Source organism: Hippopotamus amphibius, chromosome 8 (genome assembly GCF_030028045.1).
Source record: "Hippopotamus amphibius kiboko isolate mHipAmp2 chromosome 8, mHipAmp2.hap2, whole genome shotgun sequence".
Lineage (NCBI taxonomy): Eukaryota > Metazoa > Chordata > Mammalia > Artiodactyla > Hippopotamidae > Hippopotamus > Hippopotamus amphibius.
This window is the reverse complement of record NC_080193.1, coordinates 11,353,491-11,373,218: the sequence shown is the minus strand read 5'-3', so window position 1 is coordinate 11,373,218 and position 19,728 is coordinate 11,353,491. Positions and strand designations below refer to the sequence as shown.

The 19,728-nt window shown below is 38.8% G+C and overlaps 1 protein-coding gene across 8 annotated transcripts in view; it reads left to right on the top strand.

Moving 5' to 3' along the window:
• The first annotated feature begins 731 nt into the window (after nt 1-731).
• Nucleotides 732-19,728, top strand: part of NAA25 (N-alpha-acetyltransferase 25, NatB auxiliary subunit) — a 65,936-nt gene continuing 46,939 nt past the window's right edge. For 6 of the 8 annotated variants that reach the window (XR_009055053.1, XR_009055054.1, XM_057744899.1 and 3 more), the window contains exons 1-5: nt 733-806; nt 11,506-11,591; nt 12,032-12,170; nt 15,116-15,234; nt 19,431-19,505. Coding sequence is in view for 6 of the 8 variants with exons in the window: in XM_057744899.1 (XP_057600882.1) it covers nt 749-806; nt 11,506-11,591; nt 12,032-12,170; nt 15,116-15,234; nt 19,431-19,505 (477 nt within the window). In the remaining 2 variants the exon portion in view is untranslated. Of the gene's footprint in view, nt 807-6,932; nt 7,471-11,505; nt 11,592-12,031; nt 12,171-15,115; nt 15,235-19,430; nt 19,506-19,728 lie in introns of those variants that run through there. The other 2 variants (XM_057744901.1, XM_057744898.1) reach the window with 2 other exon arrangements.

Genomic DNA, 19,728 nt, shown 5'->3' with positions numbered 1-19,728 from the left:
AACCCACCGGTAAAAAAAAAAGTTAATAATATCTACGTCCTAGGGAGATACTAGGGCTGTTATGAGTATGAATGAGATACTACATTTAGAGCTTCCAACACAGTGTCTAGGCACATACCGACTGAATTACTTTTTTCCTCCAGTTTTATTGAGGTATAATTGACACATACATTGACTGGATTACTATACACCTAGGGTGCTTCTTAGTTGGCTGAGCACCGGGAGAGGGGTGAAGGGATCTCGAATTTTTCGGCCAGATTTCTACTGTTGGGGTCAGCACCCCTTTCCCCTCCTGTCCCCTGCATCACCCTCCCAGAGGAGTTCCCCGTTCCTCAACAATTAATCAAAGACAAGTCCAACTGGCCGTTCAGCGCAGAGGAGAAACAGGATGAGCAGGAGCGGCCGAACCCTAACTTTTTTTTTTCTTTTCCTCGAACCGTCACTTTGACCAAGAGTTTCTCCCCTCCTCTCCCGAGTCTCCAGTAAGCGACTCGGAAGGGATTTTAATAGCAACGGCCGCTTCTACCAGTTAGGTTGATTCCAGCAGCAAAGGGAAGGAAAAGGATCCACTGAAGTGACAACTGGGGCTCTGGGGTGCCGTGTGGGTGTCGCCCCTTTCCGCGCCGGCCCGTTCTGTCGCAACCCCCCGACTATCGCGATAGAAGAGCGAGATCGGCGCTGGCCCTTTAACAGTCCCTTCCCGGGGGCCTGCCCCGCGCGTGCGCACTGCGGTTCTGCGCTTGTCATCATGGCGACGCGGGGCCATGTGCAGGACCCTAACGACAGGCGCCTCCGGCCCATTTACGGTGAGTGCCTGGGGCCAGTCTGGTCGCCAGCCGGATGCGCCGAGGGCTGCCGAGGACGGGGCGAAGGGCCGGGAGGGGCGCTGAGGGGCCAGGAGCCGGGCTGACGGGCACAGGGGGCGGGCCGCGCGGGCCTGTAGGCCGCAGCCACGGGCCTCGCGTAAGCGCCGGCCTGGCCTTCCTGAGCCCTAAGCTGGCAGCGGCGCGGTCAGGGCAGCGGCAGGTCGGCAGACGACCTGGCCTGACAGGCACGCCCTGTGAGACACCTTCTCTCGCAGAGACCTGCGCTACCCGTAGGCTGCGTTGTTGGGGCCACACCAAGGGAGACCCGAGATTTGCCCGCGGGTGGAAGCTGGCTCCGGCGTGAGGTGTGGGACACCCTACTTGAGGGAAAATTCCCCACTAAAGACTTTTTACCTATGGGAACGGGGCCTAAAGTGTTGTCTGATTAACTGTGCTCGGTGCACGTGGAGAAGCAGAGGTCCAGGGAGGGAAGGGGGCTGATGCAAGGTCACCCAGATTGAGTCACGAGCAGGCCCGAATTTGAGGCTCCCAATCCAGAGCTCTTTGGTGGAGGAACAGCTGCTCTGGGCGCACGTGGGAGGCGGGGGTGGGGGGATGGGGGGTCTTGGGCCTAAAATAGCGGTGAAGCGACTGTAATAGCCCTTTTGGAGGGCCATGCAGGGCTTTTCCTTTTTGCAGCTTCTGTGGTTTTTCTCTGCAGCTTACCTTCCGCGTGCTAAGGGCATCCCCCTTCATAACGCTTACCTCAGCCTTTAGGCCTTAAGACCTTGATGGCATTCTGCTATCCCAGTTGTGAAAAATCACAAATTTGAGTCAGGGAGAAACACCTCTTCAGTAACGAAGATGTTCTATAATTGGATAGTGGCCCCTTTAGTATTTCCTTTCCTTTTAGATGGTTGTGTGGTCTTGGTCTCGCTCAGTTCATGGTGAGGAAGGCTTCAAGGTCAGTGGTTTTTGCAAAATTAGACCTCGTGTTTATAGTGTGGCTATTACTAAATGGAGGCTTCTCCGCATGGCTGAGATCATTTAACTTTTTTGGAAGGGGGTAACTTTATGTTTCTGATACCATTGGTAGTGCTTTTTGTAATTTGTGTGATGCTTTACTCTCGCATCTCATTTAATTCTAGCAACAACCTTGTGAGGTGGGTAATAATAATAGCTAATGTGTATAGACTGCTAATTATGTCAGTCATTGTCCTTGGCCTTTGATATTGTTTAATCGTCACACATTCTTCCAAGGTGGGTAGTTTTCCCTGGTTCCACTTCCTTCTGTCTCCCACTTTTCTTTCCACAGATGTGAAAACTGGGGCTTTACCGATGTGTAATTTGTCTGAGGTCACTCAGCTAATGTGAAGCTAGGATCTTAACCCCTGTGGACTCTCCAGGCTTACTCTTTTAACCACTGTGCTAGAAGTCATCTCACTTTGAGCTGTAGACACTGACTTGCCAAAGGTCACATAGACGGAGGATGGTAGATTTCCATTTCCCCAGAGCTACATATTCTCATGTCCTCCAGTATACATTTTAAAAGGGCAGAGATGAAATATACAAGGGTGATTGGGGGTAAGAACTGAGTCCCGGGTTCACATGGCTCATTACAGCTCTGTGCAGCAACTGCCTGCAGACTTTTTTCTTTTTTAACTAAAAAGATTGACTACTTTTAGGAATAATTGGATTTCTGAAATTGTTCTTGAGGACCAAAGAAAGAAAATGCCTTTGGTGTCCCATAAATCACTTAGAATTAATAATGTTTTGAATTATCCAGTAAGAAAAACCTAGTCCATTTCACATTGGTAAACATCAGGATATGTTAACCAGATGTGATAGGTCATATTCTCAAAACTGAAGCTGGAATTATGTAGCTTTTGTTATAGTTACATGGGAAGAGGATTAGGAGATACTTTCTTTAGGAATTCCAAGGCAATTAATATAAACTGGCAGAAATAGGAAAAGAAAGACTGTCTTTGACTTAAGCACTTTTGACTTTTGACCTCTAGACTTTGGGACAGCCTCTGCTTTTGTGTTTAAATACATTAGTATCCATAAACCACTATTGTTCCTTGAATTTAGACATTCATTAGCTGACAGATGAACAAGTGTATGCATGGTGGTGTTTGTCCACCAGCCACAAGTTCAGTAACACTCAGCATTGATTGAGTGCTTATTTGTGTGCTGTCTAATTATTAGGTAGGTAAGATTATTGTGGCCATATTAGTAAACTGAAGTCCAGAGATTAACTTGCTCAGAGCTGCAGCTAATAAATTGTTTGAACGCAGGCGTTCTCTCTGGAGAGCTCAGCCTTTCACTGAGTTTGGATTCCGCAGCATCATTGTCTTTGTGCAGCATTATTTATATTGCTAAGGTTTAGGATTTTACAACTGTTAGAAACTTTGCCTAGGACCTCAGTTCTTGCTGATACTATTGAGGGTAGAAGTGGACAGGGTGATTAATTGTGAAATTATGGTGGGTTGAAATTCTATTTTTGGTGTCTAGGTATGGAATAGCTAGTTGATTAGTTGAACACCTTCAGAGTGCTTCTCTTTACTCATAAATTGGTAAGTTTGGGTATTGCATTTTTTGGTTTTTGAAAACCACCTTGACCTTCCTAGAACACCTACTTTATTATTCTTTCTCTCTTTGCTAAAATTATTTTCTTCTGCTATGTGGTTCTGAACAGATTTTGTATTTTCGTGTGAGCCGTAGTGATGAGCCCTAGTGCTTCCTTCTACCATTATTATTTTAAAATGTTTTCAGTGGTTGGGGGTGGGTGGAGTTGGAAGTGACGGTCAGGCATGGCACTTAATACATTTTATAGGATGCAGGAATTGCAAAATAAAAATAGAAAAGATTCAAAGAAAAAATATTTCTCTCGTCTTTAGAATACACACACATACACACACACATTTACTTGTATGGCACAAGATCCTTTGTTTTAATCTGTGTTACTGACTTGCAGTCTTTTTTTTTATACTTATTATAGTTTTAAAATTTTATTGAAATATAGTTGATTTACAGTGTTGTGAGTTTCAAGTGTACAGCACAGTGATTCAGTTATACATATATTCATTATTTTTTAGATTCTTCTCTCATATAAGTTATCACAGAATATTGAGTAGAGTTCCCTGTGCTATACAGTAGGTCGTTGTTGGTTTCTGACTTGTAATCTTGCTCTAGCCTGAATTAGGTGTAACATTTCCCAGCTGTGTTTCCTGAATGCTAGTAACTTCTTTGGTGTGTTAGGACATTTCCCTTCCATGTGTGGCCAAGCTCCAGGTGATTATTCTGCTGTAGTTCATTATTAAAATTTTCCAAGTCTTCAATAGAATGTTGTATATATTCTGAGCCTTCTGTTGGGCAGTGTTAGCTCAATGACTGTTATCCTCTTTCGCCCTGGGAGTGGGCAGGGTGTCTTGGTGAGTGAAGATTATCTTACCTTTCTGTAGAAAAATCACTTGGCGTAACATGTTCTTCTGTTCTGAAATTATGACCATTTGAAAAGCTGATTTAGACTTTTAATTCTAAAAACATTTTAAACTTAAAAAGACAGATGTTAATGCACAGAAAATTCCTGGAAGAATGCATAGAGTAGAGGGTAGTGGGAGTATAGGGCAAGATTAAAGACTAATAATTCTTTTTATGGTATACCTATATAAACCATTGGAATTTTTTTTTTACTATGACGTGTTATTTTTATTTTTATTATTTTAAAAATTAATTGAAAAGACTTTAAAAAATCTAATAGCAGGAAGCCATCACTAATAATTGGTTCTTTGAACATCCTGTTTTCACTTTGTATGTATGTATCTCTCGTTAGTCTGATAGACTACTCAATTTCTAGAAGATTTTTTTTCCTGTGCAGTTTGTTCATTTATGTATTCCTTTCTTCATTCAGGTTACTTACTGAGGACATATGTGCTAGGCACAAGGTAGATTCAGGGACTGAGCGAGTACCAGACAGCACAGACATGATTTCTGCTTTCAGGGAGCTTGTAGTCTCAAGAGATTTTTTAAACAATAGTATACATAATTATTACATTTGTGTTAAGGACTTTGAAGGAAAAGTACAGGTTACCATGAGAGCACACACTATGGCATCTCGACTATTGGGAACATTTCAAGAAAGGGTTCTCTGTGGAAGTGAAGTTTTACTTTGGATGAGAAAAAAGAGCAGAGGTTAGTCAGGTGATGAGATGGAAAGGAGTGATGGACAGAGAGAGAGTATAAAAAAGAGCTCGTTCTGCTTGATGACCTAAGAAAAGACTTGTGTGGTTGGAATGTAGAGAAGGGTGAGATGAGGCCACAAAGTTAGAGGGACTCAGCTTTGTAAGCCATTTTAAGGATTTTGAAGTTTGTTTTAGAGACAGTGGGAGGGAATTCCCTGGTGGTACAGTGGTTGGGACTCTGCGCTTCCATTGAAGAGGGCATGGGTTCGATCCCTGGCTGGGGAACTAAGATCCTGCCAGCCTCAAGGGACAGCCAAAAAAAAAAAAAAGACAGTGGGAAACACTGAAGAGATTTAACCAGGGGAGTGGGGATGATCAGGCTTGCATTTTAAAAAAAGATAGTGCTGAATACTGTGTGGGAAATAGTTTTAAAAGGGGCAGATGTAGGATGGAAATCCATCAGATCGAGGGCAGTATTCTTTTTTTTTTTAATTTTATTTTATTGGCTGTGTTGGGTCTTCGTTGCTGCACATGGGCTTTCTGTAGTTGCGATGAGTGGGGGCTATTCTTTGTGGTGCGTGGGCTTCTCATTGCGGTGGCCTCTCTTGTTGCAGAGCACGGGCTCTAGGCACGTGGGCTTCAGTAGTTGCGGTACACGGGCTCAATAGTTGTGGCTCATGGGCTCTAGAGCACAAGCTCAATAGTTGTGGCGCACGGGCTTAGTTGCTCCGCGGCATGTGATATCTTCCTGGGGCAGGGATCAAACCCGTGTCCCCTGCTTTGACAGGCGGATTCTTAGCCACTGCGCCACCTGGGAAGTCCACGTTATCATTTTTAAGTTTAACCTCACCACCCCCATCGCACATGTTGGGTATTTAAAAAAGGCTTGTTGACTAAAAGAGTGTTTCACCTACAATTTGTGTTCTGGGAAAAAGCAAGGCTGCGGTTCTCAAGCATCCAGAATTTGTAAGCAAAGGACATTGTAATTAAAAAATGGAGTTGTGTTGTATTCATTATTTTTCTAAAGTGGAGCAGTGTCTTTACTAGTCTCTGAAGCTCTCTAGGAAGTGAAACAGTCAGGTTGTCAATTTCAGCTACCGTAGATGGTTTAAAGGCAGCTCCTTTTATTTGTAATACCGATCTCTTGCCTATTGTCAGCATTCCTAAATATGATTGGACAGATAAATCCCAGGGCCTCTCTACAGGGCAAGTAGACTTGTAGGCCTGCATGTGTCCGGGCCTGCTGCTGTCTGTCTGCACCTGCAGGAAAGAGGACCTTCTATTGGCTTTGTTATCCAGGAGAGGGGCTAGCTCATTCATTCAGTATAGTTTGATAGTCTCTTGCCAATGATTTAACCCCATGTTTCTTAAATTTCTACCATTCTTTTACCCAATCTGATGATTTTAGCTATATTATAGTATCATCTGTACTATTATTTACTTAATATTTTTCTCTAAGTTGACTTTTTAAAAAAATAAATTTATTTTATTGGCTGTGTTGGGTCTTTTTTGCTGTGCGTGGGCTTTCTTTTTAGTTGCGGTGAGTGGTGGCTACTCTTCCTTGTGGTGCGCGGGCTTCTCATTGCCATGGCTTCTCTTGTCACGGAGCACGGGCTCTAGGCACGTGGGCTTCAGTAGTTGCAGCACATGGGCTCAATAGTTGTGGCTCACAGGCTCTAAAGCGCAGGCTCAGTAGTTGTGGCACACTGGCTTAGTTCTGCGGCACGTGGGATCTTCCTGGAGCAGGGATCGAACCCATGCCCCCTGCATTGGCAGGCGGATTCTCAACCACTGCGCCACCTAGGAAGCCCTCTAAGTTGACTTTTAAACTTAAATTTATTTAAAGATAATCTATATGGGACTTCCCTGGTGGTCCAGTGGTTAAGACTCTGTGCTTACACTGCTTGCGGCGTGGATTCGGTCTCTGGTCAGAGAACTAAGATCTCGCATGCTGTGTGGCCAAAAATAAATAAATAAAATTTTAAAAATTAAAAAAAAAAAAGAATCTGTGTCATTTCCATCAGTGGAAAACTTGTCACTTGCCCTGAGAAAACAAAACTATAAGAATAAGTACATATAATGAAAACAAAACAGTGTTATTAAGGTCTTAAACTAGTTTCTGATAGTTGTGAAACTGTAAATCTGAGACCTGTTCCTTCTCTGTTTAAAAAAAAAAAAAGGCATTAGCAAGTGTTAAAGAAATGACAGGCTAATACCAAAGTGAGACTCTCTCCTTAATATAAAAGAAATATTAGAAAAGAGGTCAACTTTCTCACTGTGCGTGTTATCTAGTGTTGCCTGCAAGGACCCTTAAAAACATTTTAGTTGGAGTGATAACTGTGCTTTGAAAAATACTGCTTTAACTGTATATCATCATTTTATTATTTCCTATGTCTGATTTGTAGATGGCTGACTTTGGCTTACTCCTCACATTAAGGGAACAATACCAGTCCTCATGGTCAAGCCACAATTACCCTTGAGTAAGTTTTTAAAAGGCTAAAAAAACAGACTTAGGGTATCATTTTTATTGGGTTTTTTAATGGCTGTCATTTTTTCTCCAAGGGCTACATAATTTATGTTGCAAAGTCAGTGATGTAAAATGGAAATAAACTTTTCCCAAAAGACTCAGCGACCAATTAATCAGTAATCACCTAGGCATCCAGGAAAGGGGAGCCTGACAGCAATCGAAATGTGGTGGGGTGTCTTAGTTAAAACTCTGGGTGCAAGGAACAGAAACCCTTTGACACAAGCTCAAGTAGAGGGAGGTTGTTTATAAACCCTTGGAGCTTATGGCAGGAATGCAGTGTTCTAGAGCCTAATGGAAACTGGAAAGCTGTCAGGATCTGAAGCTTCTTTCTCAGATCCTCATCTTTGCTCTTATCTGTTTGTGTCTATTCTTTTCTCTGCAAGGCTCTTCAAATTTTTTTTCTGCTTACTCATCAATTTTCCCAGGGCCCAACATGTTGGTTTCGTGGCCAGACCAAGCTAAGGAGTAGGAGGAGGTCATTAGTCCCTCCCCACAACCTTAATCATCACTCCCCCCCCCCCAATTTTTTGCTAAAGATAATTGACATTCTTTATTCTTTTATAAATGTATATGAATGAAGAGTCAAGAGATAACTCCTTTTCTTTACTCCCCATTAACCAACTTACATCTCCAAGTCTCCTTCCAAATGGAAATTCTGGGACTGCCACTGGTAATCTCAAACTGCAGATATTTATTGCCTTCCAAATGGGGTTCTCCATAGCTTTCTGACTCCAGATTTCACTGTTGCAATTACAGATTATGAGGAAGAAATTTGATGTACCCAGTTTGGGTGAAATGTCTACTCCATTGTACTTCAGTTACATGATCTAGACATGCTCATCCAATTCTACTCCTTTAGCAAAGTCTGTAGAAACCATTCCCAGAGAAGAGGGCCTGGCTACAGTATATTTATATATCAGAGCCTTTGCAACAATAGAGGGAAAAGTTAAACATCCTTTGTAGTCCTAACCTCTGGTCTGATCCATTTGTGGGCAGATCCTCAGAGATGGGGTTTCATCAAAGATATCTGCTCTCTGAGAAGACTTCAAGATATGTTCTATGAACCTGGAGTCTTGTAAGACTGGGTCAAACGTAACTTGGAACTTAACTCAGCATGAGATCAGCACCAAGTTATTAGGAACAGAAGATATCATTTATTGAGCTGAAATATCTCTGTCAGATATTCTGTAAGGACAAATGGTGGCCTATCAGCTGAGCTCAGGATTTAAGAAAACTGGTACTAGATATTTGAGTATTCAGGCCAAGATTGTGTGCTTTTAGATTTCTGTGATTCTCTAATCTCTCTACCTGAGTGTTAAGTCTTTGATCTTTTCTAGATGGTGATTCCTTCCTGAGTAAGGCTTCTTTGTCTTTTTACCTAGCATTATTGGTGCCTGTCAATAGTAAATGCATTGAATAGAGACTAAAGAATGAAACCCATGTGTTCATGTGGCTGAATTGAAACGTAGGTAAAATGAGAGTGTGTTTCTGTTGTTTGGCCATGGACCACAAGGGCCATGGGTGACTTTGAGTTGTCTGTGCCTCCTTTGTCCCTGTTGCTGACTTGGGACCTTGATGAGCCAAGAGAGACCAATAGTGGCAGTAGATTGTGAACCACCCTGTGTTCAGTCATCTTTCTATACTTTAAATCAACAGCTACCACTGTAGTTCCCATTTATAACACTTCTCACTTTTCTAGAAATGAATCTTTGCTTTTATTAGATATATATTTTTAAATTAATTGACTTTATGTTTTAGAGCAGTTTTAGTTTAGGTTTATAGAAAAAGAGTGGAAAGTACAGAGTTTCTATTCGCCCCCACACACCCCTCTTCTCCCCCCAGTTTCCCCTGTTATTAACATTTGCATTAATGTGGTACATTTGCTACAGTTGCTGAGCCAATATGATATATTATTGTTAACTAAAGTCCATAGTTTACAAGTTTACATTAGGGTTCATTCTGGGTGCTGCACATTCTGTGGGTTTTGACAAATGTATGATGACATGTATCCTTCATTACAGTATCATACAGAATAGTTTCACTGCACTGAAAAATCCTCTGTTCTCCACCCATTCATCCCTCCCCCAGCTCCTGGCAACCACTGATTGTTCTACTGTGCCTATAATTTTTGCCTTTTCCAGAATGTCATGTACTTGGAATCATATAGTATGCAGCTTTGTCATATTGGCTTCTTTCACTTAGCAATATGCATTTAAGAGTCCCCCATGTTTTTTTGTGGCTTGCTAGCTCATTTCTTTTTATCACTGAATAATATTTCATTGTATGGATGGATATACCACAGTTTGTTTATCCATTTGCCTGTTGAAGGACATCTTGGTTCCTTCCAAATTTTGGAAATTGTGTATCAAGCTCGTATAAACACGTGCAGAGTTTTGTGTGAAAGTAGGTTTGTTTGTTTTTTAAATTTATTTATTTATTTATTTATTTATTGGTTGCATTGAGTCTTTGATGCTTCACACAGTCTTTCTCTAGTTGTGGCGAGCAGGGGCTACTCTTTGTTGTGGTGTGCTGGCTTCTCAGTGTGGTGGCTTCTCTTGTTGCGGAGCACAGGCTCTTGGCATGTGGGCTTTAGTAGTTGTGGCACACAGGCTTAGTAGTTGTGGCACACGGGCTTAGTTGCTCCACGGCATGTGGAATCTTCCTGGAGCAGGGATCGAACCCATGTCCCCTGCATTGGCAGGCGGATTCTTAACCACTGCACCACCCAGGAATTCTGAAAGTAAGTTTTCAACTCATTTGGGTAGATAACAAGGAGCTGGATTATATGGTTAGAGTATGTTTAATTTTTTAAGAAACTGCCAAACAGTCTTCCAGGGTGGCTGTGTCATTTTGCATTCCCACCAGCAGTGAATGAGAGTTGCTTTTGCTCCATGTCCTCACCAGCATTTAGTCCACAGATTAATTTGAGTTGTTGATGTTTTGTCTGTCCCTATGCTGATTTGGGACCTTGATGAGCAAAGAGGGACTTAGCAGTAGTAGTAGGTTGTGGACTGGCCTGTGTTTAGTCATCTTTCTATATATAGAATTCCCATTTAAATTCTAGATTTTCTTTTAGATCCTCTCATCTGAAAATTAATCTTTGCTTTTGTTAGACTTTTGAATAATAATTGATTGCTTTCCTTCCCACAATTTTATAGCAATTCCTTGAATTTTGAAATAGATGCATAACTTAGGGAACCTAGAAGTCAGTTTTTCCTCATTCAGTGCTAGTTTCTGTTTCAGCCAGAGCATGTGAAAGTGCTGTTTTCCCTATATCCTTGTCTACTCCTGATATTGCTGGATTTAATCTCCCACCCACTATTCCCTTCTTATTTTTTTCTTCAACAAATTATTCTTAACTCTGTGGCACAGTAAGTACTCATTAAACATTTTATTGAGGGAACATGGTCCTTTTGGTAGATTTGAAGCTTGAATATAATAAAGGTTTTGTTTTTTTAAATATTTTAATTTTTGTGTGACTAAACCATTTTTTTCCTATAGCTAAAAATACTAGTGTCGGGACTTCTCTGGTGGCGCAGTGGATAGGACTCTACGCTCTCAATGCAGGGGGCCTGGTTCGACCCCTGGTTGGGGAACTAGATCCCACATGCATGCTGCAACTGGGAGTTCGCATGCCACAACTAAGAAGCCCGCTTGCCGCAACTAAGACCCGGCACAACCAAATAAATATATTTTAAAAAAACCCCAATATTTAAAAGCAAAAAATTAGTGTCGTCTATCATTTATATTTGGTCTTGAATCTTCATTAAGGGCTAGTGTAACTGGATTATATTGCTTTTGGATGAGAGATGACTTAGAAATTTAAGATTGTGTTCTGGACCATCCTAGCCATTTAGAGTTCAGATCAGCTCCGTGATGTTTTTAATACCAAATTAGGATGCTTTCTGAAACAGCTGATACTAGCCTATGCATTTTTTCATATTTGTTGTTGAAGGAATATAATAACTCATAGTTTCTGTTTTCATAGATTATCTTGATAATGGTAATAATAAAATGGCAATTCAGCAAGCAGATAAATTGTTGAAAAAGCATAAGGATCTTCATTGTGCTAAGGTAAGTTCATTTGCCTTTGAGTTACTTATTTTTGGTGGGTTATGTACTGTAATCTTTAAAGGGAAAAGATGTTTAGTTAAGCTCTTTAGTGACTATCTGTGTTTTTCAGAGTATTTTTTTGGCCATTTATTTTCCCGATCACTTAAATGCCATAAATAGTGTTTAATTAAAAGCTAGCTGCTTATTTTTTGGACATGACTCATCTAATTTATTTTATTTTCACAATCTTGTTAAGCAATGTTGTACATTCGTTTTGTGCGTTCTTAATATGACTGAAATAGGAAATAGTCTTTATTTGCTGATATTTTTAGTAAAATAGTTTAGTTGATTCACAACCTAGGCGTACCTTATAACTTATCTTTTACTTTCAAATTGGTTTTCTTTGGTTCATATTTCCTTTTCTGTCCTTTTAAAAGTGATTTGTCTTTTATTTCCATCAGGTTTTAAAGGCAATTGGTTTACAGAGAACTGGAAAGCAAGAGGAAGCCTTCACTTTGGCACAGGAGGTAGCAGCCCTTGAACCCACAGATGACAACTCGCTGCAGGCACTGACTATTCTTTACCGGGAGATGCATCGACGTACGTTTTTTTCTTTTCATTGTTTTTAAAACTGTGCTTAATTTTTTGGATATTTCTGATTGAGTTCTGTGTTTGTCTGATTTACTTATCACTCATAATTTGATGGATGGCAACAGGTAAAATAATGCGTTAACCATGGCTGTAAAGGCTGTAGACAGAGTAGATATTTTATATATTAGGATCCTTGAATTGGAATGAGGACTTGAATTTCATTTATGACATTTTGACTTGCTAAATGAAAGAGTTGCCATTTTTCCACTTTTTAATATGTAAAATTTCAAACATAGACAGAAACAGAGCATAATAAATCCTATTGTACCCATCACTCACCTTAGCAATTATTGACAAATGGTCAATTTTATCTATACCTCTCTGCCTGCCAGATTATTTCTAAGCATATCCTAGGTAGTCTATAGTTGCATCTGTAAATAAAGTTTTATTGTTGATTTCTTAAATATTTTGTTATGAAATACATATCTTTAATAATACATATTATAGAAAAATATGTTTTATGTAACACTAGAACATTTGATGTGGAGTTAATGAACATTCATAAACCTACCACCCAACTTAAGAAATAGAGCATTATCAGTACAGGCATGCCTTGGAGATATTGTGGGCTTGGTTTCACATTAAAGTGAATATTGCAATAAAGTGAATCACGTGGATTTTTTGGTTTCCCAGTTCTCTCAGCCTTCATAGAATTAAAAAGAGTTAGGGTCTTGCTCTGGGTTAGGCTTTGGCTTAAGGGAATACTGTGGCTGATTTGATCTTCTATTCAGACCACTAAACTTTCTCCATATCAACGATAAGTCTGTTTTACTTTCTTATCATTTATGTGTTCACTGGAGTAGTACTTTTCTTTCTTTTTTTTTTTTGGCCATGCCTCATGGCCTGTGGGATCTAGTTCCCCGACCAAGCATTGAACCTGTGCCCCCTGCAGTGGAAGCTTGGAGCTGGACCACCAGGGAATTCCCTGGAGTAGTACTTTTAATTTCCTTCAAGAACTTTTCCTTTGCATTTACAGCTTGGCTAACTGGCACAAGAGGCCTGGCTTTAAGCCTGTCTTGGTTGGCTGTCACGCCTTCCTCACTACGCTTAATCATTTCTAGCTTTGGATTGAAAGTGCCAGACATGTGACTCTTCCTTTCACTTGAGGCCGTTGTAGGGTTATTAACTGGCTTAATTTCAATACTGTTGTGTCTCAAAGAATGGGGAGGCCTGAGGAGAGGGAGATAGACAGGAACTGCCAGATAGTGGAGCAGTCAGAACACACACACATTTGTTGATTAAGTTGAAGGTCTTGTATGGGTGTGATTCATGATGCCCCTCAAACAATTACAGTAGTAACTTCAGAGATCACTGGTCGTAGATCACTGTAACAAATATAATAATAATGAAAAAGTTTGAAATATCTTGAGAATTACCAAAATGTAACACAGAGACAAAGTGAGCAAATGCTGTTGGAAAAATGGCGCCAATAGACTTGCTTAGACAGAGGGTTGCCACAAACCCTCAATCTGTAAAACATGCAGTATCTGCAAAGCACAATAAAAGGAAGTACAATAAAATGAGGTGTGCCTGTCCTAAGAAGATTTCTGTGTGTCCTTCATCAATCTCATTTCGCCTTTAACTTGCTAAGAGGGACTTGCTATCCTAAATATTTTTTATTCCCTTGCTTTTCTTTAAATCTTTATTATACTTGTTTTTCTAAGTAATACATTATTAGTTTCGCTTATTTTTGGACTTAATATATAAATGGATTCATACTGTATGTGCTCTGTGACTTGCACTTTTCATCTAATATCCAAGTGGTTGTAGTTAATTTTTGTTTACTACCACAAAATACTTCGTTGGGTGACTACACTAGAATCTAGGCGTGGAGGTGCTGGGTCATAGGATTATGTGTAGGTTCAGCTTAAAGATAAACATGATGTCAACTTGTCTTGTAAGTTTACCCTCCCTCTAGCAGTGTGTAAGAGTTCCAGTTGCTCCATATCCTTGTCATTGGTATTCTTAGACTTAAAAAATTTTTGCCATTAAACCATCATGTTGTACTCCTAAAAATATACAGCTTTTATCAATTGTTTTTCAGTAAACCTGGAAAAAATAAAATAAATATTTTGCCAACCTAGCAGGCAGAAAATGTTATTTTATAATTCAGTTTTGTTTTTTCATTCGTATAAAAGGTAAAACTTGAGTTGAGGTATTATATCTCATTATTTAGGGATTATGTTGATCTAGGGATATGGATTCTCTCCTAGTGTTAAAAAAAAAATTACCTATCCTACAAGTATTGGTTGAATGGTTTTCTATGACAAGTATTGTATCAGAATCAAAGATGAAAAGTATTCTTTCTGTTCTCATGTTACTCATAGTCTATGAGGAAAAATAGGTCAATAGATAGTATAATGCATTATGTATTAATAAATTGTATAAGAGAGTTAAAAGATTTAAAGATGGCACAAGGAAGCAGTGATCAGACTGGGATGGAGAATTAGGGATGGTGTTCAGGGAAGGATTGTATTTGACCTGGGTCTTGGATGATGTTTACTCAGTAGAAAAGAGAGGAAAGGGGAATCCAGGCAGAGGGAACAGTGTAAGGTCGTGGAGGTATGATACAGCACAGGGAATCTAGTGGAAAATAAGTTTGATGTAGCTAGAGCATAAAGTGTAGCGGAGGGAAGAATTTGGAAGAAAACAGAAAGGCTGGATAGATCCTGGAGGGTCTTGTGTATTGTAAACGTTGTGGGGAGTCCTGACCTATTCCATGCTTCATCGAAAAACACCTAAGCAAGGGAAGGATCAGATGAGGCAAAGCAGATACTTTCTTCTTCCTTAATGAGAGGAGACATCTATTTCCTTCAAGTAGGAAAAAAATTAAATGCTGTTAAGGTTTGTTATACTTCAATAATTAAAGAAAATCCTATTTCTCTTTATTTTAGCGGAGTTAGTCACAAAACTTTATGAGGCAGCTGTGAAGAAAGTTCCCAATAGTGAGGAATATCACTCTCACCTCTTCATGGCCTATGCCAGGGTGGGCGAATACAAGAAAATGCAACAGGTAACTTAATACCCAGACCTGCTGGGCTGCAGGATTTTCTATGAAAGTCTTTTTAATGTGGTTTAACTGCAGTGGTATGTGTGTCTGCATGTGTGTGTTTGCATATGTGTGTAGAAGTGAATCTATGTATTTGTGTGTGAAGATCAGCCAGTTATTTTGTGTGTGTGTGTTTTAAAGATGAACAATTATTCAGGTTTTTAAAATGTTTCATTTGGGAAATGTGATTGTTCTTTTGCGGCCTGATGGTATGTTTTGTTTGGTTGTGGTACATTGGCTTCAGATTGTCTCACTGCATCAGATTGCTGTTATATTTTCAGAAAACGGGAAGAAATCCCAGAGCAAAAAATGGACACACTATAGGAAGATTAACTTTAAAAGTTTACATCTATTTTTTAAAATTTATTTGTTTATATAGCCTGCTAAGATTTTTAAATCCATGAGGGGAAAATCCCTATTGCTTGGGATGCTTCTTTTTTTTTTTTCCCCTGGATGCAGCTTATCTGCCAGTTAGCACATTTTAGGTGTTCCTTATATACATGTGAAGGAGCCTCATCAGAATACATTTGGACTAATTGGTGGGTAAAGCTGGCATCTCAGAGGAACTAAATTTGCACTGTTAAGCTCATGAAGGGTTATTATGTTCAGCTAAAATTTTTTAAAGAAATGCTTTGTGGGTATAATATGTTTGGAAGGCACAGCTTTCCTACTTGGGTTTTTATTTTATCTTGTTTGCTTGAAATATGAAACTATAACAACAGATAAACCAGGGAGGGCGGAAGATACTATATTAAGATAAATCCGTTCTCTTTAAAATCAATTTTTGTATTTGCTTATGCAAATTTTTAAATTGGAAGAATTTTTTTGGCCCAGATATAATTCTTTGAAGAAATTTTATCATTATTTTGTTTATTGTTGGAGTATTGATATATTCTCAGGAAAAGTATTCACAGATTATAATTTTTCTTTTATTGTAAAATGGGTATATTTTTAAAAAATTGGCAGCACTAACATATATACATATAAATCCTTAGTATCATTTTTACTTCTAGGAATATGTTTTAAGTAAAGTATATTAAATGGACATAGTTAAGGAAATTACAGTTCACCTACATGGTAGAAAAAAATGCAAGCACCCCATTCTTCCCCCCAAGTGGTACTGTGTGTCTTTGTTGACATAGAAAGATATTCTTAATATATATATATGTATTTTTATTTTTTTATTTTTATTTTTATTTTTTTTAATATATATTAATTGAGAAGAGCAGGTTGTAAGATGGCCTTCTCCCACTCCCCTCCCACCCACCCTTCCTTAATAAAGGATATTATTAAGTATATGTACTGAAATGTTACCAGGATATAGGGCTGTGGATACTTTCCATCTTAATTTCTGTTCTTTTTTTTTTTTAAGCATGTGTTAATTTTATGATCCCACAAAATATATTTTTGAAATATATATATTATACACACACAAAAAGTATAAATTCATGCAATAGCAATATTAAGGTAAATTTTGAAAAGAAAAAAATAATCTGCCACTTGAACAGATTTTATTTTTGTGCGGTTTAACTTTACATGTTGCCAGAGATATAAACAATTTTGCATCTTGCTTTTTAGAAACAGTGCTTTGATGTGGCTTAGTAGTTATGGTTTCTTAATATGTTTTAACCATAACTTGCTTTTGCATTATTTTAGTCTAATGTATTGGAAAAATGGAGTCCTCTAGTGTTAAATGTCTTAAAATGGAATGTCTAATTTTTATTTTATCTCTGTTGTTGTTTGAGGTAGTTACAGTTCTTAGCTTATATGTATGCTTATTTTGAAAGGGGTATGTCAATGTGGGGTAATAGATGTTTTATAAATTACATATTATGTTTCGTAAGGTTGAGGGCTTTTGTTCACTGCTGAATCCTCACTTCCTAGAATAGTATCTGCGTGATAAATATTTGTTAAATAAATGAGTGATTTGCATAAACTGGTGGAGGTAGGAGGGAGGGAAGCCAGGGAATCAGACAGTTTAAGGACTTCTGCCCCACAGATCGTCTCTGGCAGGTAATATTTAAAGCCACCTTGAATAAACAGTTGGTAGTCATTCATATGGTGAGTAGACTTTCCTTTTTCTATAAGTGACATTCCTATTTTCTGAGTCACCAATTTGCAGCCAAGTTTTTCAAACTTCTCTGTGATCAAAAGTTTTCTATAGCAGCAGAATGTTATCACCTGTGAGATAGTAGGGTGTGGGCATAACATTTCTCTTTTATGTTAAAAATTCATGTTAATTTAATATTCTAGCCATTTTATTTCTATGTCATTATAAAAATGTTTTCTTTCCCCAGGTTATCAAATAAAATTGATTTTCTAACACTTTCCATTTCATTTCTCCAGTTTGGTGTTAGAAGCAGGGCCCTCAGGCCATCCTAGACTCTCCTCTTGTCCTCTATGTCTATTTTGTCTCCACATCATCTTGATTCTACCTCTGCAGTGTCTTTCAGGTCTCTCTCTCTCTCTCTCTTTTTTTTTTTTTTTTGGCCAAGGGCTTCGAGATCTTAGTTCCTTGACCAGGGATGAACCCACACCCTCAGCAATGAGAGCTGAGTCCTAAACACTGGACCGCCAGGGAATTCCCTGAGGTCTCTTTCTGTATTTGATCTGCCTCATCTTGGTTTACTTCTTCATTGCCTCGCCTCTTCTTTCTCCCTATTTTCTTTCTTCACAGTACTGCTAAAATATTCTTCCTAGAAGAGTATAGATTTATACATATCACTCCCTTACTCTGTATAGACTCCTTTTTGAATGCCTTATAACAAAGGTACCTCTGTTTACCTTTTAGCCCTTTTCCCTTCTACTGCTCTTAATTTTTTGTTTCAGCTAGATGTCCTACTTGTTCTTGTTAATGTGTCTTTTCTTTCTTTAAGGTTTTTGCTTAGTTACTCATTTTGCTCCTTCTTAGAATTAATTCACTCACTTATCCATTTAACCCAAATAATTATATTTGTATATGTATTCTTACCCCCCATCTTTGCCTAGAAACATTCTATTTGACCTTCAAGGTTCATCTGAAAGATTGTTACTTTGGAGAAGGCTCTTCCCTATTCTTCCTTAAAAAAAAAGAAAAAGAGAGGAATAAACACTCTTACTAACTTTGCCTTCCTTGGAAACACCCTAACATGGTGTTTTTGTATACGGTTGTTTTTGTTTTTGTTTTCTTTTCTTTTCTTTGGCCGTGCCCGCTTTGCTTGTGGTATCTTGTTAGTTCTCTGACCAGGGATCGATCCCGGCTCCTGGTGGTGGAAGTGCTGTGTCCTAACCACTGGACAGCCAGGGAGTTCCCTGTATAGGATGTTTATTTTCATTGCCAAGAATATTTTAGTCATTTGAATATTTGTCTTATCTCCCTTACCTTTAAGTGCCTTGGGGATTGGGACTCAATCTTTGTATCCTTGGCAGGAATAGACATTTCCTTCCACTTAATAGGGGCTCTGTGTATTTTTTTCAAGTGGATTGAAGGTAGGCAAATGATTACAAAATAAAATAGTAACTGTGATAATTAGCTGACAGAGTTCTTAGCATTGATTACTAGTTGGCTAATTATGGACACAGTCTCAGTTTTACATGAATAGATCTACTTTGCTCCTTCCTGCCATGTTCCTACTTCTCAGTATTTGCAGATTGTGCATTTCACAGTGAAAGGGTTCAGTTCTAATTAATGGTATCTTGAAAGAACCTGAATATTTTCCTAATGTAAGATTTATTTTTTGAATTATGTCAGGATAATTTGTCTGATTTTGAAGTTTAAATATACTACTGGATTTCTTTATTTTACTATAATTGATTAGTGCAGTGGCTTCAGTAAAGTTTGTTTATTGATATACATTCATAAGCCAAATTTTGTTTTTGTTTGGTAGTCTACCAGAACTGTATTGGATTGCAGTATTCTCTAGGAACACTGGGCTTCAGTTTCAGAAAATCTGATTCAAAAGGTGAAATATCATTCCTGATATTGTAGAAGTTCACCTTTGTGATTACCTCTATTGTTATCCTATGGAGACTATCCATCAAGTTCCTAGGTACTTACAGTAACTGGCACATGTAAACTTGTTGCTATTTTCCTAGGAAACCTCTTGCTACATATCTAGATCATTAATTGCCCTCTGTATGATGTTTTCTAAATTAAGTATTTATGGCTCTCTGTCTTTCAGGCTGGCATGGCTCTATATAAGATTGTCCCCAAAAACCCTTACTACTTTTGGTCTGTGATGAGCTTAATTATGCAAGTGAGTATGACATTCAGAATGCGATGGAGATTTGTTTTTATTTTTGTATATATTAATTGTCCTTAATGTGTCCTCTGAACATCTTGGGTAATGTGTTGCAGCATGTGTCAAACAGGGACTTGACATATTGTCAGTTGATTTTTTTTGAGTTGGGGAGTTTTGGTATTCATTGTGAGTTGTTATATCGGTTTATTTGTGTGCAGCACAAAGTGTATTCCCCCTG